Source organism: Anas platyrhynchos, chromosome 2 (assembly GCF_047663525.1).
Source record: "Anas platyrhynchos isolate ZD024472 breed Pekin duck chromosome 2, IASCAAS_PekinDuck_T2T, whole genome shotgun sequence".
Classification (NCBI taxonomy): domain Eukaryota; kingdom Metazoa; phylum Chordata; class Aves; order Anseriformes; family Anatidae; genus Anas; species Anas platyrhynchos.
The window spans coordinates 62570982-62596877 of record NC_092588.1 but is presented as its reverse complement, the minus strand read 5'-3'; the positions used below and the strand labels follow the sequence as shown (position 1 = coordinate 62596877).

The following is a 25896-nucleotide window of genomic DNA, read 5'->3' as shown; positions in this document are numbered from 1 at the left end:
CTTAGCATCTTTCCTCTCTTCAATGGGAGCCACATATCGAAGTTGACAGTTCCCTGGAACCAGTGCAGCCCATGAAGTAGCCACAATAATACATTTAATCTGCCAGCCCTTTTAAAGCACTGAGAGCACTACGGTCCCTGATGCCTCTCGTGAGCTGACCTTGCCTGGCAGAGCCAGACACCTCCTTACTGTTCCACCAGCCCTCAAGCAGCCCCGTTAACCACTGCTGCTGGAGCTCCCCAGGCCAGGCAGCCTGCTGGTAGACCTTCAGCAGCACCAGATTGATTTCAAATAATCACTTCTCCAAGGCACTCCTGTTTTGTAATTCAAAAAAAAATGCATGTATACTTAGCTGCAGCACCCAGAGATCTGTCAGACTTGATCTTGTCCTAAAAATATCACTGATGGGAAAACCTCAAGCCATCCATCAACTCCAAAAAAAGCTTGAGGAGCTGCAGCAGAGAAAATCAATCCAGTCATCACTGAGGTTCTGGTTTTAGCTTTTCTATGTATTTTCATGTCTATGAGCATTCATGTCCACAAAAGCTCAGGCTAGACCAACCCTATGTATTCTTACTTAAACCTTTCTGCTCAAGCTGACCCAAGGAAGGAACCCATTTTCAGTGAAATCTGTTGGAGACAGGCAAATAAGCACCTGCAAATGCTCATGGGAGGTTCATACCTCAGCAGGTGAGCAGCCAAAACCACTTGGTTTGTCCCTTCATGAGGCATCTCTCCCCTTTGTCAAATTTATCGCACACCTGCTAGAAGACTGAAGCAAAACGGGGAGAAATGTGGTAGTCTGGTGGGCATTTTCTAACTTTATGCAAGAGGGAAAATACCTTTTCTGTAATTAAGTAACCTGACATCCTGCATTTAAGTATTTAAGTTAAGAACATTTGGTTTTAAAACAAGAAGGAGGGCATGTGTTACACCTTTGTGAAATAACATCCTAGCAAGCAGCCTTTGGCCACAGAGTCTTCCTGGGTGCGGGGACATCTTCTTCTCTGCCCATCACTTTGAGCATCATTGGATTATGGCACAAACTGCCATCCCGTGCACTTCCCCAAATGTACAGGCATGTTTGTGGGCAATGGTGCTGTTGAAAACACTGCTGCTGCTCAGTCAAGTGCATAACGTGTCAAGTCTTGCATGAATGAGTGCCCTTTCCTCGTCTCGTTCAGTACGTCTGCGAAGTACCATTTGTTAGCTCAAAGAAGGGCTTGGGTTTCTGCACAGAGCTGATCGTGGGCTAGGAAGCAGTTGGCTGTGAGGTGCTCTTTGATGCATGAGACGTGTTCCTGAATTCTGCGTAACACTTGCAGACCATGTCTATTTAGATATACACCCGGTCTTTTTAATAAGAATAGCCATCTGCCAAAGTAAACAGAGGTGACTGCTTGGCTTATTAGATGTTTAGATTAATAAAACCAAGAGCTGGGAATGCTCACTAAGTCATCTGTTCTACACAAAACCAACCCGAGCCCGTATTAAAAATGGTAAGACTTCAGCTGTTGCCGAGGCTGCAGGATAAGCAGCTTAAAATTTTGCCTGCATATACCAGAGCTTCGCTGTCTGTGCAATCTGGGGGTGATGCTGCCTTCCTCTCCCCAGATGGCAGTGGGCCACAAAGCCTTGTTTCAAATGCAGCCTGGTTTCCATGCAGGCAGGAGAAGTACTTGTAGTGCATGCCATATATTTCATTTCCAAGCCCTGTGCTTCAAGCAGAAGCTCTCTGGCATCTTTTTAATGGTAGAGCCAGGGAAGCATGGGGAAAAAGCAGACACTTGTTAGATAATAGCAGTGCACTGCTCCTGCCCATGCTGCAGCATCCACCTCATGAATGAGGAAGGTGAAGTGAAGGCAAAGGCTGCCATCTCTGCAGAGCACAGTGCCTCGCAAGTGCGTATTTCGTGATGGAAACACAGGCTTCCCTCTGGCATGACCAGCATCCTGCCACCAGGTAGGAAAGACGATTGCTTCCATTGGAAAAAGGACAATGGTGTTTTCCCTCAGAGGAAACAAGAAATGGGAGAAAAATTGTTGTATCCTCATTTTTCTGTGCCTGGAATGACAGCCCATTATTACTGTTATGTGAGTTGGAAAATGCAGAAACGCCAACAGGGGATGAAATGAGGAAAAAGTAGGAGGACAGAGGAGGACAAAGTGCAGTGCTTTTCCTATAACATTTTCATTAGCCTTCAGTGGCTCCAGTGGGTTTCTTCTTTAAATGGCAAAATAGGGAAAAAACAGGCTTGTCCCGAGATCCGTGCACCCTTAATTTATGTAATGAAAAGTTACACGAGGTAATTACCTTGTAGTTCAGCAATAATAAATGCTGTCAGATCTGTTTCATCTAGCCTTGGTTTATCTTTAATGTCTCTGTATCTAAAAAGTCTTAAACAGTAACTAATCTTATAGCATGGCTGGAGTGTGTGGCATTTGAAACTCACGATTTCTCTTTTTTAATGTTCACTACAGATTAAATTTACCAATTTAACTGGACTAGCTCTATTTGGAGTACACTTAAGGGTCTCATTGGGTTTATATTGGCTACATCAGTAGCAGTAAACTATGTCTGTTCAGGATTGTTCTCCAGCACTAATGGCACCAGGCACAGACCAGCCTGTACCCACGGCATTGCGCTGCCCTGTCCTCCAAAACAGAAATTAAACACGCTTTCAGGACCCTGGCAGCAAGGAGATAACTTCTCCCTTAAATTCTCAATATCTTCTTCAAATAGTTTCTGTAAATTCATGCATGTCTATAAAACTGTCCTTCTTCTTGCTGTGGTGGGCTGTGACTGCTAAATATGCCACAGCCACATGGTGACAGGGAGCTGGGCTTCCTCTGCCTTCTGGCAGTCCATTTCCATTTCTGCTGAACAGACCCATTGGTTGTCCAGCTGGTTGGCAGATCCCTTCTCCGGTACCAGCGTCTTTAACATGAGCTTTCCCATCAACCTTTACCCTGCACAAGCTCCCCTTAGCACTTTTTCCTATATCAGATCTTTTTCATCTGCTTTTCACAGCTCCTTTGACGTTTGCAGCTCAAGAATATGGTGGTGGTTTGGGGGAATTTGAGGCTATTGGGTGCTATTAGATAAGTACTGGTGTCTCCTATAACTTTGAGAGCTTTTAAAGTTTGAAAGAAAGATTGCAGTCAGAAGAACAATTAAATAAATAAAATAAATAAATAAAATAAAAAAATCCAAGTCATATATGACATCTCTTGTCTAATATAAGGTTCAGGTTGTACATGTAGATGAACTGAAGCCAAGAAATGAGAGTTACATCAGAGCACACAGCTTCTCTTGATTGTGCATGGACAGTGTTCAACTGCGGGGTGCACTAAAAGAGAGCTTCAGCCAAGTATAAATGAAGTAGCACGGGACTTTTATGGCAATGCCTTTGAAATGGACACACTTGTGGAGTGTTCAAAAAAATAAATATATTGCTGCAGTACTCATACCTGGGACAAGAATGTCCAGCTTTAAGGACGATGTTCTGCCCTAAAACATGGAGGGATGCATCTTCAACAACGTATTAATGGGCAGTGTGCCATTAAAACACTCCTTGAATCAGAACTAGCATGTAAACGTCCAAGGCATTTTAAGTCTTCCTAATCCTGTGTATTTAAAGAGGAGCAGCAAAGTGTTTGTATCTCATTAGCGCCTGAAAGGATTTGACAACAGTGATGTTTTACTTTCAGGGGTGAAAATCCTGTCTCTCTTGTTTAATTTATCTCACTTGTGCTTATATTAGAGCATACCTGGAGTGGATACTGAGCATGGCAATGGTTTGCCTGCCCTGGCTGGAGCAAAATGAATAATGTCTAGAGTAGCCCACTGGTTACCTAGACTGTCCCACACAGTGCATTTACTTTCTTGCACATGCAAAGAGGTGGCCTCAGCTTGCTGTCCTTGTCTGTGCTGCTGCTGTCTGCACAAAATGAGGGGTGTAAACAGAAGTACTGGTGCAAAGTAATAAAAGAAAGCCGCAGTCTTAAGGACTATACTAAACACGGCTGGGTCATTGCTTTTGTCTCCTGACAGTGGGAAGGTTTTTATGTTCACTGCTTACAGGGTCTGAGAAAGTCAGTCCACCCCACTGCTTACACTTGACATACAACTTTGGGACGCTGCCTGGTGTCATCATGTATTTTGGCCAAAGACTCCCACTGGAGTTGCACGTAGTTACATCAGGGCAGGCTTTGCCCAGTTGCTTTCAGGCCTTACTCATGGGCTTACCCAAATGTTAGACCTGTAAAGGGCAGCACCACTCATGGTCACCTAGGACTGCTAACTCCCTAACTCCTACTGTTAATGATGGCAAAAAAGCAGGGCAGATTTTATGACTTTTTGTGATCTCTGCTGAGAAACTGCAATTCCACCTGATACATAAGGTCAACTGTGCAGTGGCTCTCTGCTTAGGGTGGAAGAGGTGGTGAAGCAGCCAGGTTGCTGCTAGATGAATTAATCCCTGCAGCCCATTTTACATCCTCCTGGTTTTACTACTTCTCACAAGATCGTCCCATTTAGTTTATCTCCTGATACAGGGATAGATAGCACTGTAACCCAAAGCCTTGCAGATTTACCCCCACGCTGCTTTGCTGAAATGACAGCTGGTATGATACAGGCATGGGTCACTCGCACCAAACCACTGTTACAAATGCAGTGAAAGGTGGATTTCAAACATGATGCTCATTCTCAGCTGGTTTTCACAAGTGCTTTTCTTTATGTTATTTTCTGGCAGTTGAATGGTAGGGGGCTTTGATTTTAATTAATTCTTTAATTGACAAAAACAATAATCAATGATGAGTAGAATTAGAGTTGACTTCTAATCAAAGATCATTGTGCACACCAGGGTTAGCTTAAAATGAATGAACATGAAATCTAATTAGACAGCCAGACTCTGATCTCTCAGTTACACTCTTATATGCTATTACAAAGCGAGTTTTGCTAATCTACACTAATACCAATTGAATATGATTGCTCTGTACTCAGACTGCCGTAAGAGAATGGCATTAAGGGCGGCCCTGGGTGTATTTCGTGCTCGCAGTTGCTCCAGCTGCCTGTGCAAAACAAATGTTGGAACTGAAAAAATGAGGTCAGCCACTGTGAACCCATCTGTCATGTGTGGGAGCCATTTAGTCTCAAACTTATTTTCCTTGGGTTTATTACAGTGAAATAGCTCGTTTGCATTTCCCTCTCCTTATGTTTTCAGCGTGTGCTAAGCCAAGGTTAAGGAACAGGGCTGTAGGTGTTTCTGGGAGGGGGGGTTAAGCAGAGGAAAGGGCAGCTTGTGACTCCACGTGCCGGGAGCTCTGGAGAGGGAGCAGCTACAAGCAGGCTCCTAATGGAGCAAGATGACACGCTGCTTTTGCCTCATCCACCATCAGTCATTATTTGTGTGCTAGCAAGGCCATGAGAGTTAGAGCCAAAGGCAGGTTTTTCTGTAATAATAAAAAAGCAAGCTAAAAGTCCCCACGTTGAATTTGGCACTGTACTGGTGTAGAAGACTGATGTGTATTGGATTTATGGAGTTACATTGCAATAAGAACATCAAGCATGAACTCCCTGTGTATATACATGCACAGATTCCTTTGCCATTCTGCGGGTGACCTGGATTGTTAGCTTTCTTATTATTACGATTATTATTGCTTTTTGGTTTATGTACTTCATCCAGTTTGGGTGGGAGGAGCAAAACAAACAGCACGAGCTATTCCAGATGGTAGACAACTTGTGTTTCTACTCAGGGTGTCTAGTGATGAGCTAGCAAATACTGCAGCATTTCAGTTGAAAATATCCTTACGTACGGCATTAAAAAATGTTCTTATGGAAATGAAAAAATAAGTATAAATCTTGCTATTAGTATCAAGTTTTGGAAAATATATTATTTGAAACAAAAGCTAAAAACCAAAAGCTAAACCCAAAGTACCCAAAGCTAACATTCATGTTTATTAGAAATAGGTAATGGCGCCTTGTGCTTGCTCGTAGGATTTTCTGCATGATCAAGCAGATCTCTCAGCTACGACTTAAGCAGGGCTAGGAAGGAAGCACAAGCACTTCTTTGAGTGTTATAAAAACTGAATCCACCCAAACCGAAGGTATTAAAATACATCTAATGAAAGAATATATCAGTGCAAACAAAGCTGTCGGCAAGAAGCGAGCGCACGCCTTTGGGGAGATCCTGCTGGTGGGTCAGCAGTGTGAGAGGCGAGGCTTGGATGTCCACAGGAGGCAGGAGACCCACCTCGGGCTGTGCTGGTTTAAACTAAGAGCTGCTGATGCATGAGGTGGGGCAGAACTTGCCTCCTTCTGCTGGGGTAAGAATAAGAGGCTATCAACCGCTTTGATGAACCGACCCAAGCATGACTCGGGTGCTCCCAGATCTCCGACTGGAAGAAGAGGGAGCCATCTCGGCTATAGCTCCGTCTCCGTGCAGCACTGCTCTCCACAGCCATGCTGATAAGCCCACGTGGCTCTTTTTCTGTGTGCTATAATTAATGTTTGAAGCTCACAGATCTGCTGGCCTTTCACCGGCTGATGTAGGCTTGGGAAGTGTGCTTGTCAGTGTAGCCATATGCTGCTATTTAGGAATATCTCATAGTTTTGGACTTTGATGGAATGAACGCACGTGATTTTGTTCTGGCAACCCAGAATAGTTCTTCAGATGGAGCTCAGATGTCTGCACAACTCTGGCAAATGCTACCCTGCACAAGAAGTAGCAGCCCAGTTGCTGGGAGCATAAAAACTGCCATCAAAGTTGTAATTGCAGTAACCCAATGATCAATAGAAGACACCCTTCTACAGATGCTTCCAGGGGATCCTATCCCACAGAAATGATCCTGATACACCAGGAATTAGGAGCCAGTGCTCTAACACATGAGTTTTCATCCTAAAAATATTGAAACACGTGCAAGAGAGTTAATTTTCTTGTGAAAGCTTTTATAATGCTTTTGAGTGCCCTTACCCATATATTACTGTCAACTTTTTATATTAAAAAATCATCCCCAAGAATTTCTAAATTGTCATCCAAGATGCATACCTCTATGCCTTCTAGGAGGCTAGGGAGCATGGAAACCATAAATTCCAGGTGGCTGTTTGGGCTACTGGCCATGCTGGCCTCGTATTGCCAAGGTAATTCAACTAACTCTGAAAGAAGTTGGAAAATTGATATTAAAAAAGAATAGATTTCAGACTACAAATGCAAGTGGCACCAGCTGAGTGCACGCTGAATGAGCTTAGAATTGCACTGAGACTGAGTTTAGAACTGAATTATGCTCGTTGGGTTTATTCATGCAAAGCAGAAAGAATTGGCTGGCTGAGAGGACATGACTTCTAGGGTATAATCAGTTTCTTCCCTTGTTGGATTTATTCTTTTGGAGGTGCTTGCTTCTAAATGGGATTTTATTGCAATAAAGTGTTTTCACCTTTGTAAATTGGCCAGCTAGTCTGACTAGCAGAACATAATCTTTGACACAGAGGAGAGGTGAACATATTCTTTCCTTTCATTATTCAACAAGTTTCCAGTTCATTTGTTAGACATACCCCATTGCCAGGTTTTCAGACAAGAGAGGTTCCTAGTGTGAAAAACTGAGTCAATTGGCTTCTGCTGAGATAGGTTTATTGGACCCCCTCACCTTACCTTACCCTAAACAATTATCACCAAATGTTTTCAGTGTGCAGAGCACAGATCAGCACAGGGAACGGCAGACAAAACATCTCACTATGGGGATTGCATCTTCTTAGATTCAGAGTGGGCCTTGAAATGTGTGCCGCACAAAAAAGATAAGATAGGAACGAAGGGATTATCAAGGATCACTTCAGCCCATTGAATCCACTCTCACGTTCCCATTTAATCAAGGATTATACATAATCCATAAGCATCCCCAAAGCCTCTGTGCAACGAACCCTCATGCAGCTTCCTAACACCCTACAGCAAGCCCTAGGCCCAGAGCTGTAACTGTAGATGCTACAAGGAGAGAACAGGAGCAATCACGGACACCACCACCACTCGTGTATTTATTGCTTTGTTTGCTAGCACATGTGAAGTAAAAACAACTTCCCTCATCGTATGGTGGTCTCTAGGTTAGTCATGGGGAAAGAAACGAGCAAAAAGGGTCCACAAAAAAGTCAGTCTAGATTTAGCAAATGTAATTCTCACTGAATTTCACCTCTCTTAGCTGGAAGTTCACACTGTTTATCAGATATTTTGGCATTACAGGAGGTGCAAGTCCATTCAGAGGGTGACTAAAAGGGGCAGTCCTGTGGAAGTGATGGGCTCTGCGGTCCCTTCTCCTCTCATTAGCTCAGGCTCAGCTGTTCCGACTGAAAGGAGAGATGGGGCTTTTATTTCCCTGGGGACAGAGACATCATCAATTATCTGCCATTCCCTGCTGCACACTGTCAGTGAGTCAGGCAGTGAAAAATACTGATACAATTTCACCTTATCCCTTGACACTGCTGATGGGCTAATCATTCAGCTGCCACACACTTAGCAGGGGCAATACTAATTACACTAATTGTGCTTATACACAGCGCATGTTTATATTCGCTAGTAAGCAGAGTGGTGGTTTTTAAGAAATGAAACATCAGTTGTTCTTCAACTGCATAGATTTTAAAATGTAAGTGTACCTGTTGGGTTCACTGATGAGGCAGAAGTCTCAGATCTCAAAAGCTTTTAATACCATTTGAAATGTACAGCATGCTTTAGTATTGAGAGAAAAATGCATGTTGTATCTAGAAGATGGTAGCATTATATCAGATAACTACTGAAGATGGACTGAGATAGTCACTTTGTTGGAGCATCCCCCAAATCCCCTTTGGGGTGTGCATCTGTAGGGACACCGGTCAGTTCAGCAGCAGATCTGAGTCAGTCCTTGTGTGATGAGCCTTACTGAAATTACCCTAGTGACTACATATATGCATATAATCAGCAAACAGCCCTAGTACTAAATTCAGAGGTAGGTTTGTTTAGTTGATCTATTGCTGCTAGCACAGAGGCCTATGAATGGTTTAACAGGCAGGAAAATAAATCCCCCTCAACAAAGCGTTTTCCAACAATGTGACAAATACTCATCATCCAAAGCATATTTGCTAGATGTCAGTATCATAAATAATCCACGGACACGGTGCCCATGCGAATCTGGGCTAAAAGGCTGCTGCTGCTGCTGCTGCTAAAGAGGGTCAGTGCAGCAGCATGAGGTCAGCTGGAAATGTCTGAGATGTCGGCAATGTAAGTTTAAATCTTAAGAACAGATTGTGTTTGTACAGTGGAGGCAACCTCTAACCTGATGAACTGAAAAGTAATTGAACCCAACTGTGAGATTTCATCATTTCTGACTCCGTTACTTCCTTTTATCACAGCTTTCTGCTGTACAGAAATTCAACATACATTAATCGCCAAGATTATACATAACATATATTTATAGAGAGAGAGCATAAGCCAATCTGGGCTCTGACTTCTGAACATTTTATGCAAAAACAAAGCACAAGTAGCTCCAGGCAGGTCTCCAGTTTGCATTTCAATTGCACTTCATCCACACTTCCTTTTGGTACTGTGTGGAAAGGCTTCACTACTAAAGTGTTGCAAAGCCTCCTGAGCACTTCGGCAAAATAAGTAAAATAAATAAATCAGTAAATTCCTTTTTTGAGATTATTATGTTTTTAAGCTTCCCCAAAGCAAAAGAAAACCTAATGCTACCAGTGTGCATACAAACGCTCAAAGGTTTTGTTCAGACCTTTGCCCTTCATTCATGTTAGCACAGAAGATATTCACTGTGCGGAAGATGCTAGCATTTTTATATGAGTTTTGAATCCAAAGTACCTGTGTTTTTATAGCCAGTGTGGTCAGGACTAGCACCTGGTTTCAGGTTTGCTCTTGCTGCCCTTATTTCCCGAGGAACAGCTGATGATCGTGGGGCTGAATCTCCCATGAGTGACAGTGGGGTAAACCTGTCACGCCTGCCTCTGTGCTCCAGGAGCGGGGCCAGCCAGGTTGGAATGGCCTTCAGCTGTAAAGGTCTCCCAAAATGGGGTCTGGCCACATCCAGGCTGCTTACTGGAATAGCCTCTTGCCCGCGTTAATCCCCCAAACGTGCCTGGGGATCATTCAAGGAGGTTTTGGTTGGCGCAGCCAGCATGAGAGAGATCTTGGCGGCTGTTCTTCCCCAGGCTGACTGGGGACAAGGAGAGCTTTCCAGGACTACCCGGGCAGATCACAGCTACCTACTGGTCACAGCAGACCAGAATATTCAACTTAAATACACATATCACAAAGCCAAGCTCGTATCTGTGAGGGTTGCCCAGTCACACGGGAACCGATCCAGTTCTCACTCCCGAAGCTGGGAGGTTGATGCCGTTTGGGTTGTGTAACAGGGAGAACTTCGCATTGCTAATGGCGCTGACAATTCTGGAGCTGGAAGAAATATTTTTGGCAGAGCTCTTACAGAAATATTCCTGACAAAGCAGCTCTTCTTGGGCAATGCAGTCCTCTCCAGAGAGAAGTAGCTTACCACGATGCCTAACGCCACCTCAGAGAGTATTTGTCCAGCCTAGCATTACAAATTAAACACAACTGGACTGCACACAACATTTCCCCACATATTTGCTTTTCCAGTGAGTGTTTGCCGTGGAGGCACCATGTAGCTCTGCTCCTTATCTTCAATAAATAAATCTGGTTGTGAAGGCTCATGCTGCAGATCTGTGGTCCTCACAAGTGGCTCCTTTCGGGGCACTCAGCTCTGGATTGTTCTTCATCTGTGGGGACTGCTTTAAATGTGAGGCTGCTTTAAATGCACCCGCTCAGCCCCGCAGGCTGCAGTTTCACAAAGCATCAGCTCTGCTACCTACAGGCAGCTCTTGCCCTGCTATGCAGTCCTGTCTCAGCCTCAACCTCATCCACAGCTGTTGGAGGTGAAATGAACAGGGGGTACAGGACATGCCAGGGCTGCCTTTTAAAATAGATGGGGAAAAAAATCTTTTTTTTTTTTTTTTGGTCATTTTCAAGCTGGCCTAATTTCTCCATGCATATTGCAGCATGACAGCATTAGCACCCTGTGAGGGATGGAGGTGGTGGGTCCAGCAGGATGGAGAACCACTGTCTCCTCCTTAGTTTGCTGATTCCTTAACTGAGGCTGAGTGCAAATGCTGAGCTGGGCACTGGAAATGAGCACACACACATACCAAGACCTTCCTCTCGTGTTGCCAAGGCCCCCTTCAATGTGTGAAACAGAACATGTAAAACCCTCACCATCTCTGCTGTTTTCCAAGAAAATTCAACATCCTTGCAGGCACTCTTGTGGTTTATTCTGAAAAGAGAGTGATGGATCTCTGTAGGCTGGAGCAGGGAGTCATGTTTGTGCCCTGTCTCACAGCCCCTGATGGGGCTGGGTCACCCCCGGGATGCTGGGGAGTCCTTGCCTTACCGCGTGCTTCTTGCCCACCTTTTTACCCTGATGTTCCTTCTGTTGTTTTTCAGGAATATCCTCCCGGCTCCCAGAAATCATGTCAATAGGATCACATTCATTCTCTCCAGGAGGTCCTAATGGGATTATCAGGAGCCAGTCCTTTGCTGGCTTCAGCGGGCTTCAAGAGAGACGCTCCAGGCAAGTACTGTGCTCTTGACAGGAAGCTTCTGCATCAGGTGCTAAAGAGGTGCTGGGGTTTGGAAGGTGGAAAAGGTGCAAAAAAGTTTCCTAGGCTAAAATATCTCTCTATATTGTGTGTATAATCAAGCTGTTACCCTGAGTCTTAACTACCAAATACTTCCCCTCCACCCTTAACGCAGGGCTTCCTCACATGCCTTAGAGTTGTGAGAACATTTCAGAGAACAACTTTAATTCCCTAATTTATACAGCGATCTTTTCACACGTAAAGTGCACAGAAGCATGCTACGCTTCCCACCGCCCCCAGCTTCAGACTGCCGCTACCTAAAAGTCATTTTTCCCTGTGAATTCAAAGCGAGTCCCCTTCCTTCGGGGGGCTGCCTCAGCATCCTGCTGGGAGGGGGGGCAGAACCCTCCCGTGCATCGCCTTTTGGCTAGACAGGACTTCAGGCTTTGAGCCAGGCATTTCCCAAGCCAGAAAGAAACCCCAGAGGCTACTTTATAATTAGCTTCCACTCGTGCACCTCCACACTGCCAGCTCAGGTCAGTGATGGTTGTTGGATGCTGATCTAGAGAAAAGAGTCCAAGGAGGCACCTACATGCAGCACAACTCTCCTCTATTTGCAGTCCGTGCTCAACACCAGCAGCGTGATGCTGCCCTCCAGGCACACGTTTAACCACCCCCCAGTCTTCCTTAGGAGCCCTCAGGCTTTATGCCTGATATTATCTGGGCTCCCCTTTGTATTTAGCCTCTTTATGGTGACGTGAGGCAGGGCAGGCATGGGATGAGACAGAGAAAGGGCTGCTGAGCCTGGGACTTAAGCCGGCATCCATATCTCAGAAAGGCAACTGGCACATCAAAAGCTGACAGCAAGTCCCAGGCTGCTCAGACCTCTCAACCTGTAAACAAACACAGCCCTTTAACTGGCAGGCACATAAGCAGAATCGCTTCTGCTAGCAGAGATAATATCAGGAAGATTTCTTTAAGCTATGCTTCTTTGAGATCGTTATGATTTACAGGGATTTCCCCTCTTTAATGTTCGCTTTGCAGGTGTAACTCTTTTATTGAAAATTCCTCTGCGCTCAAGAAGCCCCAAGCGAAGGTGAAGAAAATGCATAATTTGGGCCACAAGAACAGCACCACCCCCAAGGAGCCACAGCCCAAAAGGATGGAGGAAGTCTACAGAGCCCTGAAGAATGGCCTGGAGTAAGAGCCCTTATTGTGCTTGCCGACTGAAGCTCTGTGACATTTTAGAGCCTAGAATGACATCTCACAGGAGCAGAGATCCTTAATCATAGACTAGAAGAATGCACCTGTTGCAGTCTTCATTGTAATACTTTTGATTGGAATTATTTGTAGGAGAAATTGGAAAGAATCCCAATTCCACTAAGTTTGATGGGAAAGATCAACTGGATTTTCCCAGCAGGGCTGGGATTTCAACTGGATTTTTTTTTTCTCCAAATTTCCTTGTGTCATATCAGAGGCTTGTATCACCCTTAAGATAACGTCTCAGATGATAATGGGGCTTTTACCAGCCAGATAGGAGAGCAGAGATTGGAAGGCACCAGCCTGTAAACTAAGCAGCAGACAGCTTACTTGGAAGTGGTCATTCAGTGACAGGAAAACACCGAGCTCTTATACACATCTAAATAACCGGCTCCTACTTTTTCTCTGAAAGGCAGCAGGGAAGCTGGTTTTAGGACAGATCAATGCAAATGCATTTTTGTCTGAATGCGCACCCAGGGAGAAAAGCCATTTGTTGCAGAGATTTCCTTTTACGACTCTCAGCAATCGTCTCTGCTACGTGCCGCAGAGCTCACGCCTCCCTTCTCTGGTTTGTGTTTACAGCGAGTATCTGGAAGTTCACCAGACAGAGCTGGACAAGTTGACTGCTCAGTTAAAAGACATGAGAAGAAACTCACGCCTGGTACGTGTCACGCTTTTTATTGGGTAGATGCACTACAATCTTCCAGAGGTACTGGAGCAGTCACAGGCTGGGAGCGGGAAGTCGGGAATTTGCATGTGTGCTGTTTGTCCCTTCCAGATCTTGATTTTCTATTTCTATTCACTTATAAATATTGCTTTCTCATGTTTCTCTGTTGCTCTTATGCTGCAAAATAAATCACAATTTCTTCTTCTCTGTTGCAGGGAGTCCTGTATGATTTAGATAAGGTATGTTACTCTCTTGGACACTTCTTGCAAGAAGGGTTAATAGCTGTATGATGTATGGAGCTGGCATGGGAGAACTCTCTCAGCCAAATCTCTCAGTCAGGCCAACACCATCGAAGCTTCACAATCTGGGCATTCACAAAGAGCAGGAGAAATGCTCCACAGGAGTACTCATTGGAGGTGGGCTTGCTGGTAGCTGCCCCTTAGGACGGATCTGGCCTGCACAGTCCTCTCCCATCCCTGCTCCTGCAATACTGGGGAATAACAAGTTGAAAAATTGAAAATATTCTTCCCCCTGGGAAATTCTGAGTAAAACAAAAGAAAAGATTTCAAAAAAAAGTTTCCTGAGCAATCTATCTTTTTTCAGTCAAAATACCAAGCTTGTTTTTGTTTTCAAAAACAGCTTATTCAGGAAAAGAATGCATTTTGAAATGCAAAACCTCATCAGTTTTAATACAGGTTTTCAAAGTACTGAAAAAAATAGTTTTCCAAGCCAAAAAGTCTCACATTCCTTAACAACAACAACAAACTAGGAAATTTTCATCAAGGAAAACCTATGCAGACCCAACAGAAAGCTTTTGTTTGTTTGTTTAATAAAGTTTGTTTTTTTTTTTTATATAGATGCCAATGAGATCATTTTTTTCATCAGCAGATTAATCATAGTAAGGTGTTGTAGTCGATTCTGGATTTGTGGGCAATGAAACCCTGCACGTTTTAAGGAGTTTCTCAGGCTCCTGGGGATCCAAAGACATGACCAAAGCTAGTAGAGATGTTCTGCTGCTGCATTCAGTTGTGCCTCACCCTCTGCTTCTCTGTTTCCTCCAGCAAATCAAAGCAGTGGAGCGATACATGAGGAGGCTGGAGTTCCACATCAGCAAGGTAACAAGCATCCTTAGCATCTGTCTTCTGCACCAGCTCTTACATTATGAGGAAAGCAAACCCTTGGCCAAAAAGGTGCCCCTCCACTCCAGTGCTGACAAAGCCTCTCCCACATTCAGTATTTTTGCTGTAGTCACTTGGGGGTCAGAGACAAAGAAAGGGTTTGCAGCTTCTGATGTCCAGCTGTTCTCCATGCCCCGTGATGCTCCCATGTGTTTTCAGCCATACAGAGAACATGGGATAAGACAGCTGCTGGGGATAGTCTCTCTCACAGCATGCTTATTTTCAAACTATAGGTAGAAATGGCGTTACAGCTGAAAACAATCTAGTTCAGCAGTTGTTCCCACCGTGCACCATGGCTAGACTGGAGTTATTCCCAGTTTTCACTGCTAATGCTGCTTCTGCGTGGCTTGGTGGGCCCACATCTGCTTGATTACATCGATGAGAACGAGTCTATCATACCCAGTAGAGGTACTCATGATTTATACCAATACATTTTCGAGCTGGACAAAATCCACAGCATGTATTCTCTCGGTTATAAACATATCTGCTAGCTATTAGTTACTTTCCTGAGCCTGACAAAAGAATGAATTATTTCTGACGGATGAAATGTCTTTTGAGAGTTGTTTGAAAAGCGTTCATGCAGCTTGAAGTGCTCCAATTATGACAGCCCATCCAAACCTTTTAATTTCATGTTCTCTTACTCTCAGAGCTGAAAAAGTCACCAGGCAATAGGCTGAAAATTTGTTCCCCAAACCACCTTCTCTCTTGCTGGCAACATGAATGGCAAAATTACTGCTTGAAGAACATTTCCATTCACGTCCTTCCCACTCCAGCTGCTCAGAGCTAATGGTTTCTGTGCTTATAATAGGAACGAAAAGCACCAAACGCGAGAGGTAACGCTGGTCAGCCGAGCACATTAGTTCACTTTCTGTAACCCACAGCAACAGAGGCAGGAAGAGCAGAGGTGCATGGCCTTAAAATTCACAGTCTTGCTCAGGTGGTGGCACACTGATGTTTTCGAGCAAGCCCCAGAGGAGGGCTCTTTTGGCAGGAAGCTGTGCCATGCTGAACGAGGGCACCCGCTGTCCCAAAAATGAGATGTGAGGAGCAGAGAGCTCGTCTGTCAGAGTGGATAAGTCTGTCCCCACCACACAGGACGCCAGCACTGGGTCAATGCTCCACACTAACAGCAGGAGTAAATACCAAGGGACGACTATTTACAGGAGCTGTCTTTAGCATGGGGAATGGTGTGGACTTGCAAGGGAAATAGTGGTGGATATGGCTCCAAGAAGCTTTTCCCTGTAACTTTGAAATGGCAAAATGCTGCCAAAGCTTCTGTTACTCTTTGATGCACTGCTTCACCTGCAAAGCAGCTCCCATGTCAGCTGGAGATCCCTCAGTAGGCGCTTCAGCCATCAGGAGTCCAAGTTCACCTTGTAAAAATCAATGTCATGCTTTGAAGCTGTCAGGAAGAGCAGTCCTGCTCCAAATAGGAGGTGACACTTTCTGTTGGAGGTTAAGCAGGCTCGGAAAAGTGGGAATCACAGCACACCTGGATGGTCATATCGGGATTATTCCTAATGCAGAAAAACAGTTATAGACAGGAAGCCAAGGCACTGGAAGGTTTTCACTGAGAGAAATTCTGCTGTGAAAATCCACTAGTGAGGACCAGGGTGCATGGGGCAGTCACTTGGTGTCAGAGAGAATGAAGGGAAACAGTTATTCTAAGTAAAAAACAGATACCATCCTATCTTAGAAGGGTTGCTAGAAGATGTATCTTTCTCTATTCTTTTCTCCCTCCTCACCCTGATAAAGTCAGATTAGAAAGCCTATGTCTCCTGTATCTAGCAGCTTAACTTCATATAGATGAAGTTATCCCATCGTAGACTCTCACTGAACAGTTTGGATGGAGTAAACATGTACCTTCAGCGCAGGGATTAGAGGAAAAAGGAAAACCAAAGCATGAGACACATAAATCCATCACACTCTGAAGCTAGATCCGGATGAGACTATAAATTGCATGTAACCAAGTTTTGCAGAACCTCCAGAGCTGCTTACTAAATGTTTGGAGTCTACATCATGCCAAGGACTGAAGGAGATCACTAAAAAGTTATGTGAGTGGCTGTGAGGCTGAAGCTCAAAATATTTTCTTAATTTGACATCAGCTGTTCCTAAGCTTTTCCTGATTCTGGCTACATCTCCTAGTTCTGGAGGATTAGTCTCAACCCACGGCTGGTGTTAGCAATCCTGAAGGCATTGCTGGCCCTGATAAACGTGCCTTTTAATGTGTCTGCTCCCATTTAGCAGTCTGGACGTTGCACGTGCCTCTGAAAGAGCTCTTCCACACCAATACATTTCAGAAGCTTGCTGCATTCCTGCCATAAGGCAGCAATTGCACGTGTCCCAGACTGGGGGGAAGAAGGCAGCAGCAATAGCTAAAAGGCATGCACAGGGCAAGCAGGTGAATTGCTGACAGCATCTACTGTTGCTGTAATGAGATTTTTGCAGCAGAAGTTATTTTTATCTCATGGTGTCAACTGTAAGAGTATCACAGATTCATTTGCCTGCCCTGGATCTAATGGTTTACCACTTGTTTGGCTTCGTTTCCTTGCATCACACACTACTTCAGTTTGCTGCCTTTATTTTGTTGAGTTCTCAGATGTTGATTTTTTTGTTTTGCTTTTTTTTTTTTTTCCAAATACATCTTTGTTTTTCTCTCCAGGTGGATGAGCTTTATGAAGCCTATTGTATCCAAAGACGTCTCTGTGATGGTGCAAGCAAAATGAAGCAAGCCTTTGCAATGTCTCCTGCCAGCAAAGCAGCTCGAGAGAGTTTAACTGAAATCAACAGGAGTTACAAGGAGTACACAGAGGTACATCTTCATTAGTTCAACTGTTTTGCTCTTGCACTGTTGGAGGCCACAGAAACTTTGCCACTGGCTTCAATGAGATAAAGGGGTTAACAGCAAAATTGGTGAAGCAGGATTATTCTTTCTTAATTTATCCTCAGGTGAATGCCTGATATAAAGATGGATGACATGAGCCCAAAGAGCTCCTTGAAATAATAATTATGATCCAAAAGGCCAGGTTTATACCCAGGAACCACTACACGTTAAGCAGTAAATCTGCCCCTAAGCTACATACGTTGCAGCTATATATGCTCCCTCCTACCCTGCAGATGCCAGGGTGGCAGGTTGGCTGGAACAAGCAGATACCTGCTGCATCCCATCCAGTATTACTTGCTCTGATCACCACCCATTTTATTAAACAGGCAGTAAATTAAGAAGGATCTAATCGCAGCACACAAACTGTGGCATCCTTCCTCGATCTGAAGGAAGAGCTGGAAGGGGTCCAATACCCACCTCCCACAGTCTTTTTTTCCTTAACGTAGTTCACGTTTCTTGAGAGATTAATGACATGCTAGGAGCCACTTTGGCGCGGAGCTGCTGCTGGCACACATCCTGGCTGGAAAGGACTGGGACAGTGACCAGGTTACACTGCAAGGGCCACAACCGGGTGTTGCCAACACAGGGATTAGAGAGCAACAGAAGTGCGCGGGGTTACATTCAGCTTCGGTGCAAGCAGGCATAGCTCAGCTGCTGTTTTTAGGGCCAGATTCAGCTAAACAGCTCTGGCATATTGGTTTAATTGCAAAACACCCTTCATCTGCGTAACAGAAACTTTTATTTCCAAATAGACCTTAAAAAAGGAAAAAAAAAAACAAAACAACAAAAAAAGAGGGTTTATTTGACCTCACTATTCTGTCTTTCAACACAGAACATGTGTACCATAGAAGCAGAGCTGGAAAACCTACTGGGGGAGTTTTGCATCAAGATGAAAGGTAATTGCCTTTTCACATTTCCTTTCTTTGAACAGCAGAAGTCTGTGTACGTTACAGAGGGCACTGAGATGCACTAGTTTTATATGGACTTATAATAGGTGTGCTTTTCCCTCACCGCACCAATTGCTGAGCCTTCAAACCCAGACTTGCACCTCTGCCCACTGGAAAGGTTCCCAGAGCTGGGAACATCAAAGCTTACGGAGAGTTTCGAGATGATGATTTTTGTTTTCAAGGGAGATGTGCTAATTAGGCTCCCTAAACACCCTTCCCAACAGCCAAAGTGATTCAGTTTTGAAGGCTGCTGCACCTTGTGCCTCTATCTCCACAACCGTTTAAGAAGATGGGTAGGAAATTATGTGAATACCACAGAGCTGAAGTTCAAAACACTTTCTTAATTTGACAGTGTCTGTTTCCACTTCCTTTACTTTTGCCAACTTTCACTACTACCTCTTTAAGCAAATGGAAAAAAGCAGACCCAAGGGTAGTTTACCACTGAAAGACCTAGGTAACTCTGTGGTAGCATGGTTTACTCCTTGTCTTTATGGGTTTTAATAATGTGGAATCAGTTTTACCTGAAGCCCATTGCTTTGAATCACTAGGCATCACTAGTGCTGTTATTCCTGTAACATTAAATGTCCTAAAGAAGTGATCATGGGGGGGATCTTTTTTGGATTCCATTTCCCTCTATAATCACTGGCATGAAAATAGTCCTGTAAAAATAAAAATAAATAAATAAATCAGGATCTAAACATTCATGCACTTGTAATTCTCCATCTGAAATACTGGAGATAGACTTTTTAGGGCTCACAAATCTTACACAGGGTTTTGCCTCTGCCTGCCCTGTCACACATGGGAGTTAGTTGTGTCCAACTGTTGCAGTGCATGAGATGTGATCTAGCTTAGATCAAGTTAAAATTAGTCACTCCATGCTCCCATCATAGAGAAAACAAGTGCAGCAGCTTTTGTAGGTCCCCTAGCACCAAACCTGGCATTTTAAAGCCCCCAGTCAGTTACTGGAAAGGCAAAGATGCACAAATGCAAAGTTACCAGTCGAACACACAGAGATGGAGCCAAATATTTGTATACAGAATCCCACAGCAGTGCAGTGAAGTAGACCCAAGGCCATGCAGTGCAGGAAGGGAACTGCACCAGGTCGTGTCCCTTATGTGCTGTGAATGCAGCGCAACATAAAGTTCATGGGAGCAGGACTTGTTGCAGAAGACATTGGGGCACCACAAGTGACTGGGCTGAAAAGGTCTGGACCTTTTTCTCTCTTCCATGACCAAGTCCTCCAGCAAAGCCCACGGGCTGCAGAGAAGCCAGGGTGTTGTGCTCAGGTGCAGAAGCAGTGAACAAACCACAGGCAACAACTACTTCTAAACACAGTTCTCATAATGTGAAGGGGCCCAAATTAGAAAATAGCAGAGAGAAATGCCATATCATTAGGTATTCTCTAATTAGGACACCTATGGTTTCTGCCTAGATAATTTCGCCTAGGAACAGGAATCTAGTAGGACAATCCAGCCTTTGCTGTTGGCACAGCTCAGAGCAGCTCTAGCACAGAAGCCTAGAGATCACGTAGCAGGCTTCCCCTTTTCATTGCACTGTGGCACATCCATCTAGTGTTAGGATCTAATGTTAAAATCAAAGTGTTCCTCTCCCCCAAGCTTATCTGTTCCCAGCCACTCCAGTGACAGTTATTTTTATTTTGTGTCCTCCATTGCACACGCTGAAAGCAAGCCAACCCACACAGCACTGTCAGGAAGTAAGGGGCCCACGCTGCTTTTGTGTTATATATAATTTTAAGAAGTCTAATCATTTTGCAAAATGGAGATAATAATCTTGCCAGCAGGCTTAGATTGCTGCTCAGGATTAGTCAGGTGTTGAAATTAAATAGGAAAACCCAGTATGGGGCCATAGAAGTCACTGTACGCCTTGTTCTGATGTGCAGGGAAGTGTCCCTACGCCTCTTTGAAGCTCCAGGGTAGCAGAAGGTGAAAAATTCAGCCGTTTCAGAGTAATACACTCGTCCAACATCCCAGGGGCTCTGCAACACCCATCCCAGAGCAAGCACCAGAGCCCACCTGCCCCACCTCCTGCACCCAAGCAGAGCTGTGCATGCTGCAAGAGCCTTCAGGCAGCCCTGCACACAAAGGATGCGCCCTGACACTTCACCACAGCCACCTAATGGCTCAGCCCCCTAATTAATTATACTGACCTCTTGGGAGCAACTTCTCATCCCACCTGCACTGCAAGCCTAGGATGCTGCCTTTACAAAGCCACGCTGCTTGAAGTGGTACAACAGAACCATTGGGTCCCCAAGAGTCACCAAAAGCATGTTTCCTGTGACAGTACATATCCACTGTGCCCACATCAGGCTGGAGAGCCTTGAGCAGCACCAACAGCCTCGAGAGCCCATTTCTAGACCCAGCTCCCACCCCACTATCTGCGCTCCCCTGCCCAAAACGGTGCCTAGCAGGGCTGGTCACCACACGCAGGCCTTGGCTCCACACACCCCGTACACGGAGCCCCAAGCTGCGTCCCCCCCTCCCCATCCACCGAGCAGAGAAAGGGCCTTTTGTTTTCCTCAGATGCTCCCAGTGATGTGTCCCAGCAGAGATCAAATTCCCTTATAAAAGCATGCCTAGGGAGAGAGGAGCAGCAGCAGAGCGCTAGTAAGTTTAAATTATTTATAAACAGTAAATAAATTAGAAAGGAATGGGTAATATGAGCCCTGAGCAAAGGCCTCTCTGTTCTGCTAAGCAATGAGATGAGTGAAGAAAACTGTTTTTTGGTCAAAGAAATGAAAGAGAAGGATCAGCAGATCACACGGACTGGCCATGACTGTGTACGGCCCAGCTGTAGCCCAGTAAATAAAGCCAACACTAGGGTTCACCTTGTGTTTATTTTAACACACACACATGTATATTCAGCCATGGTATTTTAGGATAAATGCAGTCCAAAGGCCCCAGAAAATGTAATTCTCATCTGTGCCATGACTTTGTGAATGTTTGCAGATTGGTTTCTCTGGGTGTTGCAGCACTGCAGGCACCCTGATACAAGATTACAAAAATATCTGCAGCTGCAGTAAGACTGAGCAGCTACAGAAAATGAAGTAATTATTTATTTTTTAATAGCAAAACAAGTGCAATAGCTACCAAATGAGGAGATCTGTGAGGATGGAGGGATTCCCTCTGTGGAGGGAGAGGATGAGGTGACTGGAGAACAGCCCGTTGCTTCCCGCAGAAGAGCAGATCGCAAGGCCAGGATGGGGGCTGTCACTTCCCTGGGATTTACAGAGAGCCACAAGCCCTAGGAAACTTTCCATTTTGTACTCACAGTGCCAGTATAGAAATAGCATCGTGACATCCTTTTCCGAAAAATTCCCAAACGTATGCCACAAGTGCTTTGCTGCACTACCTCACCCTTCTGGGGAAAGGCAGGAGAGATCTTGTGTTACAGATGTCAGCCACGGCTCTTGGTGTAGTTACTGCTGAAAGACACTCAGGTAGTGTGGGAATGAGCCTGTTACGGATGCACCAAGCAGAAGGAGCCCCTCTCACTGTGTTTCTGTTAAGAAGTTCCACCAAGGAGCCTGTGTTATAATGTATAGCTCGGTCTGATTTGGGCTAAGCAGCAAGCACCACATGATAATCAGCAGCTCGCCTACGCCTCACGATAGTCAGGGCGTTAAGCTCGGTTTCTGAAGCCAGATGACGTCAGGAAGCTTGTTTCTTCTTTTTTATATATATAATTATTATAGAAAAAAAAGAATTATGCCTGGAGGAAAAAAAAATGCTGGGAAGTGCGAACCTTTGATATGCATGAAACCACAATGCAATTATTTTTTTTTATTATTATTATTTTTTTGGTATAAAATAGAGGAAAGAAAACCCACACATCCCTGCAGGGTGCGGGCTGCTGCCCTCTCCTGTCGCAGCACGGCAGCTGCCTGGCACCGGGAGGGATGGGGGTATCCTGGGGGGGCTGCCCACCCACTCTGACCGCTGCTCCCTCTTTCCTTCCCAGGACTGGCTGGCTTCGCTCGGCTCTGCCCCGGGGATCAGTATGAGGTATGTCACCCTTGGTTTCTGGTTTGATAGCAAAAATAATTAAATGAGAGGCAAATTTCTGTCACTTTGTACTCCATGGTGAATAAAACTTAGGGACATCTACACGCCAAGGAACAGCTGTTAGCTCTCCTGTAAACTCTCTGAAAAACATTACAGATCTCTCTCTGTCTGCCTATATTAGGACATCGGTCACAAGACCTGAAAATTATATTTGGAGCACTGGGTGTTAGCTACTCCATGAACTACAAGCCTGTTTTTTTTTTTTTTTTTTTTTTTTTTTTAAATAAACAAGAAAAAAGCCCTATTTCTCCCAGAATTAGGGCATGCTTCTCACCATCTTGTTCTTGGTGAACATTTCTAATACTTCCAGGGGAAAAAAAAAAAAAAAAGTATATACCCCATCCCATGCATGCAGATCAAATTGAAGAAGTCCTTGCAAGCATCCTTTACTGGATGCTGAGGCTTTACTCAATCATCAAGCAGAGCAGCAGAAAGACACAGAAACACCATTTCTCGAGACCCCAGTGCTACACGCTGTGAAGCTGTGTCAATATCTCAGGTCACTGCAGTGCTCCAGTTGAAAACATCAAGAGCTGCACCTGCAAGGAACTTGCAGCAGCTTGCTTACAGGTTCCCTCAACCTGCATTTCACAGCTGTCTTGATCATCAATTCATTTTTCCCCTGTCACGTGCATGCATGGGCCTTTTCCTCCTGGCTTGTTGGGAAGCAGAAGGGCAGCACCTACAGCACTAACTCTTCCAACCTATCTCAGCCCCTTTCCCCAATTCTCTTTCTGATACTTGTGCAGCAAGAGAGTAGATTTCTCAAGATAATGAGAGGACTTTTCTTTCTCAGATTTTTATGCGTTACGGTCGCCAGCGATGGAAACTGAAAGGCAAAATAGAGGTGAATGGCAAGCAGAGCTGGGATGGAGAAGAAATGGTTTTCCTCCCTCTCATTGTTGGGCTGATCTCCATTAAGGTATGCATGTTCACTCCTTTTCCTGCAAGCAAGGCAGAAGCCAAGAGGCTGCCTTTACATGCAACATTAGCAAAAATACAGAAGCAGATCATTAAATTTTTTTGCAAATGCATCATCATTAGTATTTCCAACACATCTACTAGAATGAAATGGTATAGGACTGCCTGATCTAAGGTGCTACGAGACTAATCAGTCTGGGAGCCATGTGGGAGAGGTTGCCTCCCTAGACTGGTGGCTTTACTAACACAACCCTTGCCTCACATCACTTTCCAGCAACTCTTAGTTATTTGCACCAAAGCAAGGGAAAATTAGAAACCAGATTGCTAACAGTATTCAGCAAAACAACAACAAAAACAAAACAAGAAAATCCACTGATGATAAATTTGTTAGTGCTACTCAGGTAAGAGAACAGCATCTGTTAATCTGAAGAAATAGATGTCTCTACTTCAAACACACGTAGGGGACATTTGGGCATGAGGTAGAATATTCCTGAGGTCCAACCCCAGCACCCTGCACAAACAGGAGCACTACACAAACTGTGCCCCTGATATTTTTGCAGCTTTTTCCACAGCAGTTCCCAAAATTTCTTAGTGTATCAGACTCCATGCCTTGTCCCATAGGGAAGGAACAACCCAGTAGTGACCTTTCCTCCCAGACATGAGTTTTTCCACCACTGCTCCATTCCCTTACTGCCCCAGACCTCCCCAAAGTTCTCTTCTGGTTGAAAAATTCATGTGCTCATCTGCTTTCCTACCAATATACCTCCGATCCAAAGATGCTCATTCCCTAATTCCTGTATAAGAACTGTTATCAAAATTAGTCCAGGAGTTTCTGCTTAGGCAGCTGAAGCTTAAGGAGTGTCTTGAAAATCAAGGGAGATGTCCAACTTAGGTACTGCAAAAGCATTGTGAAAAAAACACAAGCAGTTTCAAAACACCGACAAAATAATCCTGGATGTGCCAGACAGCAGATTTGCATAGCAAGTCAAGCTGTAGCACGTGGTGAGTCACTCTCCTAAATTTAACGATACAGATTTAAGGTGGAAGGCTTAGTAAGAACACTTCCCTGTAGCACAAGAGCTATAAATGAGAGCCCCAGTACTGTTAAGGTTAACATGTAAATTCTCACTCCTTTATGGGCTCTCTACAAATGCTTTCACGATGAAGGTTCAGGAACTGACTTTCAAGTAAGTAGCCAAAGATTTGTTTGTAGATGAGCTGCACATATAATCATCCCTCTGAATTTTCAGGCAGAAAACATGCAAGTTTGAATAGTACTGTGCTCTACTCTTACCATAAAAGTATACATGGAAGTAGTTCCCAACTAACAAATTTGTGTAAATCATCAACAAAGACCATTGTAGATGTAAACAATTGCACAGGTTCAGAGTTACAGGCCACAAATAGACAAGATCTCCCTTTGGGAGTTACTAGGTAGGTAAGTTAGCTCAGCGGATACCCTGACAAGAAAGTTGTCTATACTGGAAGAGTATTAGATGGAAAAACACCAAGTACACCATGCCTGTTATTGGTCTTTCCTTACGTTCTGCTTATACTCACTGTAAAATACCAAATACAAAGCTGGATAACGCTTGGTCTGACCCGTTGTTGTTGTTCTCTTCTGACACTCAAAATAAATAAATAAAATATACCTGCATTTTGTAAGCATAATTATATGCAGCTATACACTTATTAAAAAACAACCAAACAACAACAAAAAAAATCTATTTTCCCCAAAGAGGCAACAAACATCCATATCTCAGAAACCTTTTAGCAAGGGGTCCTGACCAGGAAAAATAAAAACATTACCTTGTAATTAAGGGTTACAACACCTTGTATAGTCCTAAATATCCTGTTCTTCTCTCCTACAGGTCACAGAAGTGAAGGGACTTGCTACTCACATCCTTGTGGGAAGTGTTACCTGTGAAACAAAAGACCTGTTTGCAGCTCGACCTCAGGTGGTTGCAGTAGATATTAACGACCTTGGCACAATAAAGCTGAACCTTGAAATCACCTGGTAGTAAGTAAAAATAGGTTGGGTAGTCTCTGGGTGAAGTAGCTGTTTAAAAAAAATATAGCAATAATAATAATAATAAAAAAATAAATCAACTGAACAGAGAAGGTCTATGTGGTCTCTTCAATCCTTGTAGAAGAAACTGGTTTAAAAGCTGGCTTTTGTGGGTTTCATACATGGCCTGATTTCCTGGTGGGAAATCTCTTGGCATTGTCCACCTGCATTGGGAGGCATGAGTGAGCCAACAGTTAGGATTCAAACCCCATTTTCAGTGTCTTTTAATAAAATAGGTGACTGTTGCTCCTAAAGAAACGTTTAACTTTTGC

General features: G+C 44.3%; 1 protein-coding gene and 1 long non-coding RNA gene across 6 annotated transcripts in view; one reads left to right on the top strand and one right to left on the bottom strand.

Annotated features, from left to right (window-relative positions):
* RIPOR2 (RHO family interacting cell polarization regulator 2) overlaps positions 1-25896 on the top strand; it is a 59989-nt gene that overhangs the window by 15435 nt on the left and 18658 nt on the right. For all 4 annotated transcript variants that reach the window (XM_038173984.2, XM_013102964.5, XM_038173983.2 and 1 more), the window contains exons 2-11: positions 11484-11610; positions 12662-12817; positions 13460-13538; positions 13760-13783; positions 14606-14659; positions 17385-17534; positions 18439-18502; positions 22532-22575; positions 23432-23557; positions 25428-25576. In XM_038173984.2, the coding sequence (XP_038029912.2) occupies positions 11484-11610; positions 12662-12817; positions 13460-13538; positions 13760-13783; positions 14606-14659; positions 17385-17534; positions 18439-18502; positions 22532-22575; positions 23432-23557; positions 25428-25576 (973 nt within the window). The remainder of the gene's footprint in view (positions 1-11483; positions 11611-12661; positions 12818-13459; positions 13539-13759; positions 13784-14605; positions 14660-17384; positions 17535-18438; positions 18503-22531; positions 22576-23431; positions 23558-25427; positions 25577-25896) is intronic.
* Positions 13535-25513, bottom strand: LOC110353367 (uncharacterized). 2 transcript variants are annotated; one of them, XR_002403765.4, is made up of 3 exons: positions 25366-25513; positions 19075-19212; positions 13535-18360 (listed from the first exon to the last, which is right to left on the bottom strand). It is a non-coding gene; the product is annotated as an uncharacterized lncRNA (long non-coding RNA). The 2 variants fall into 2 exon arrangements; XR_003495567.3 differs by having other exon boundaries at positions 13535-16239; positions 25366-25512.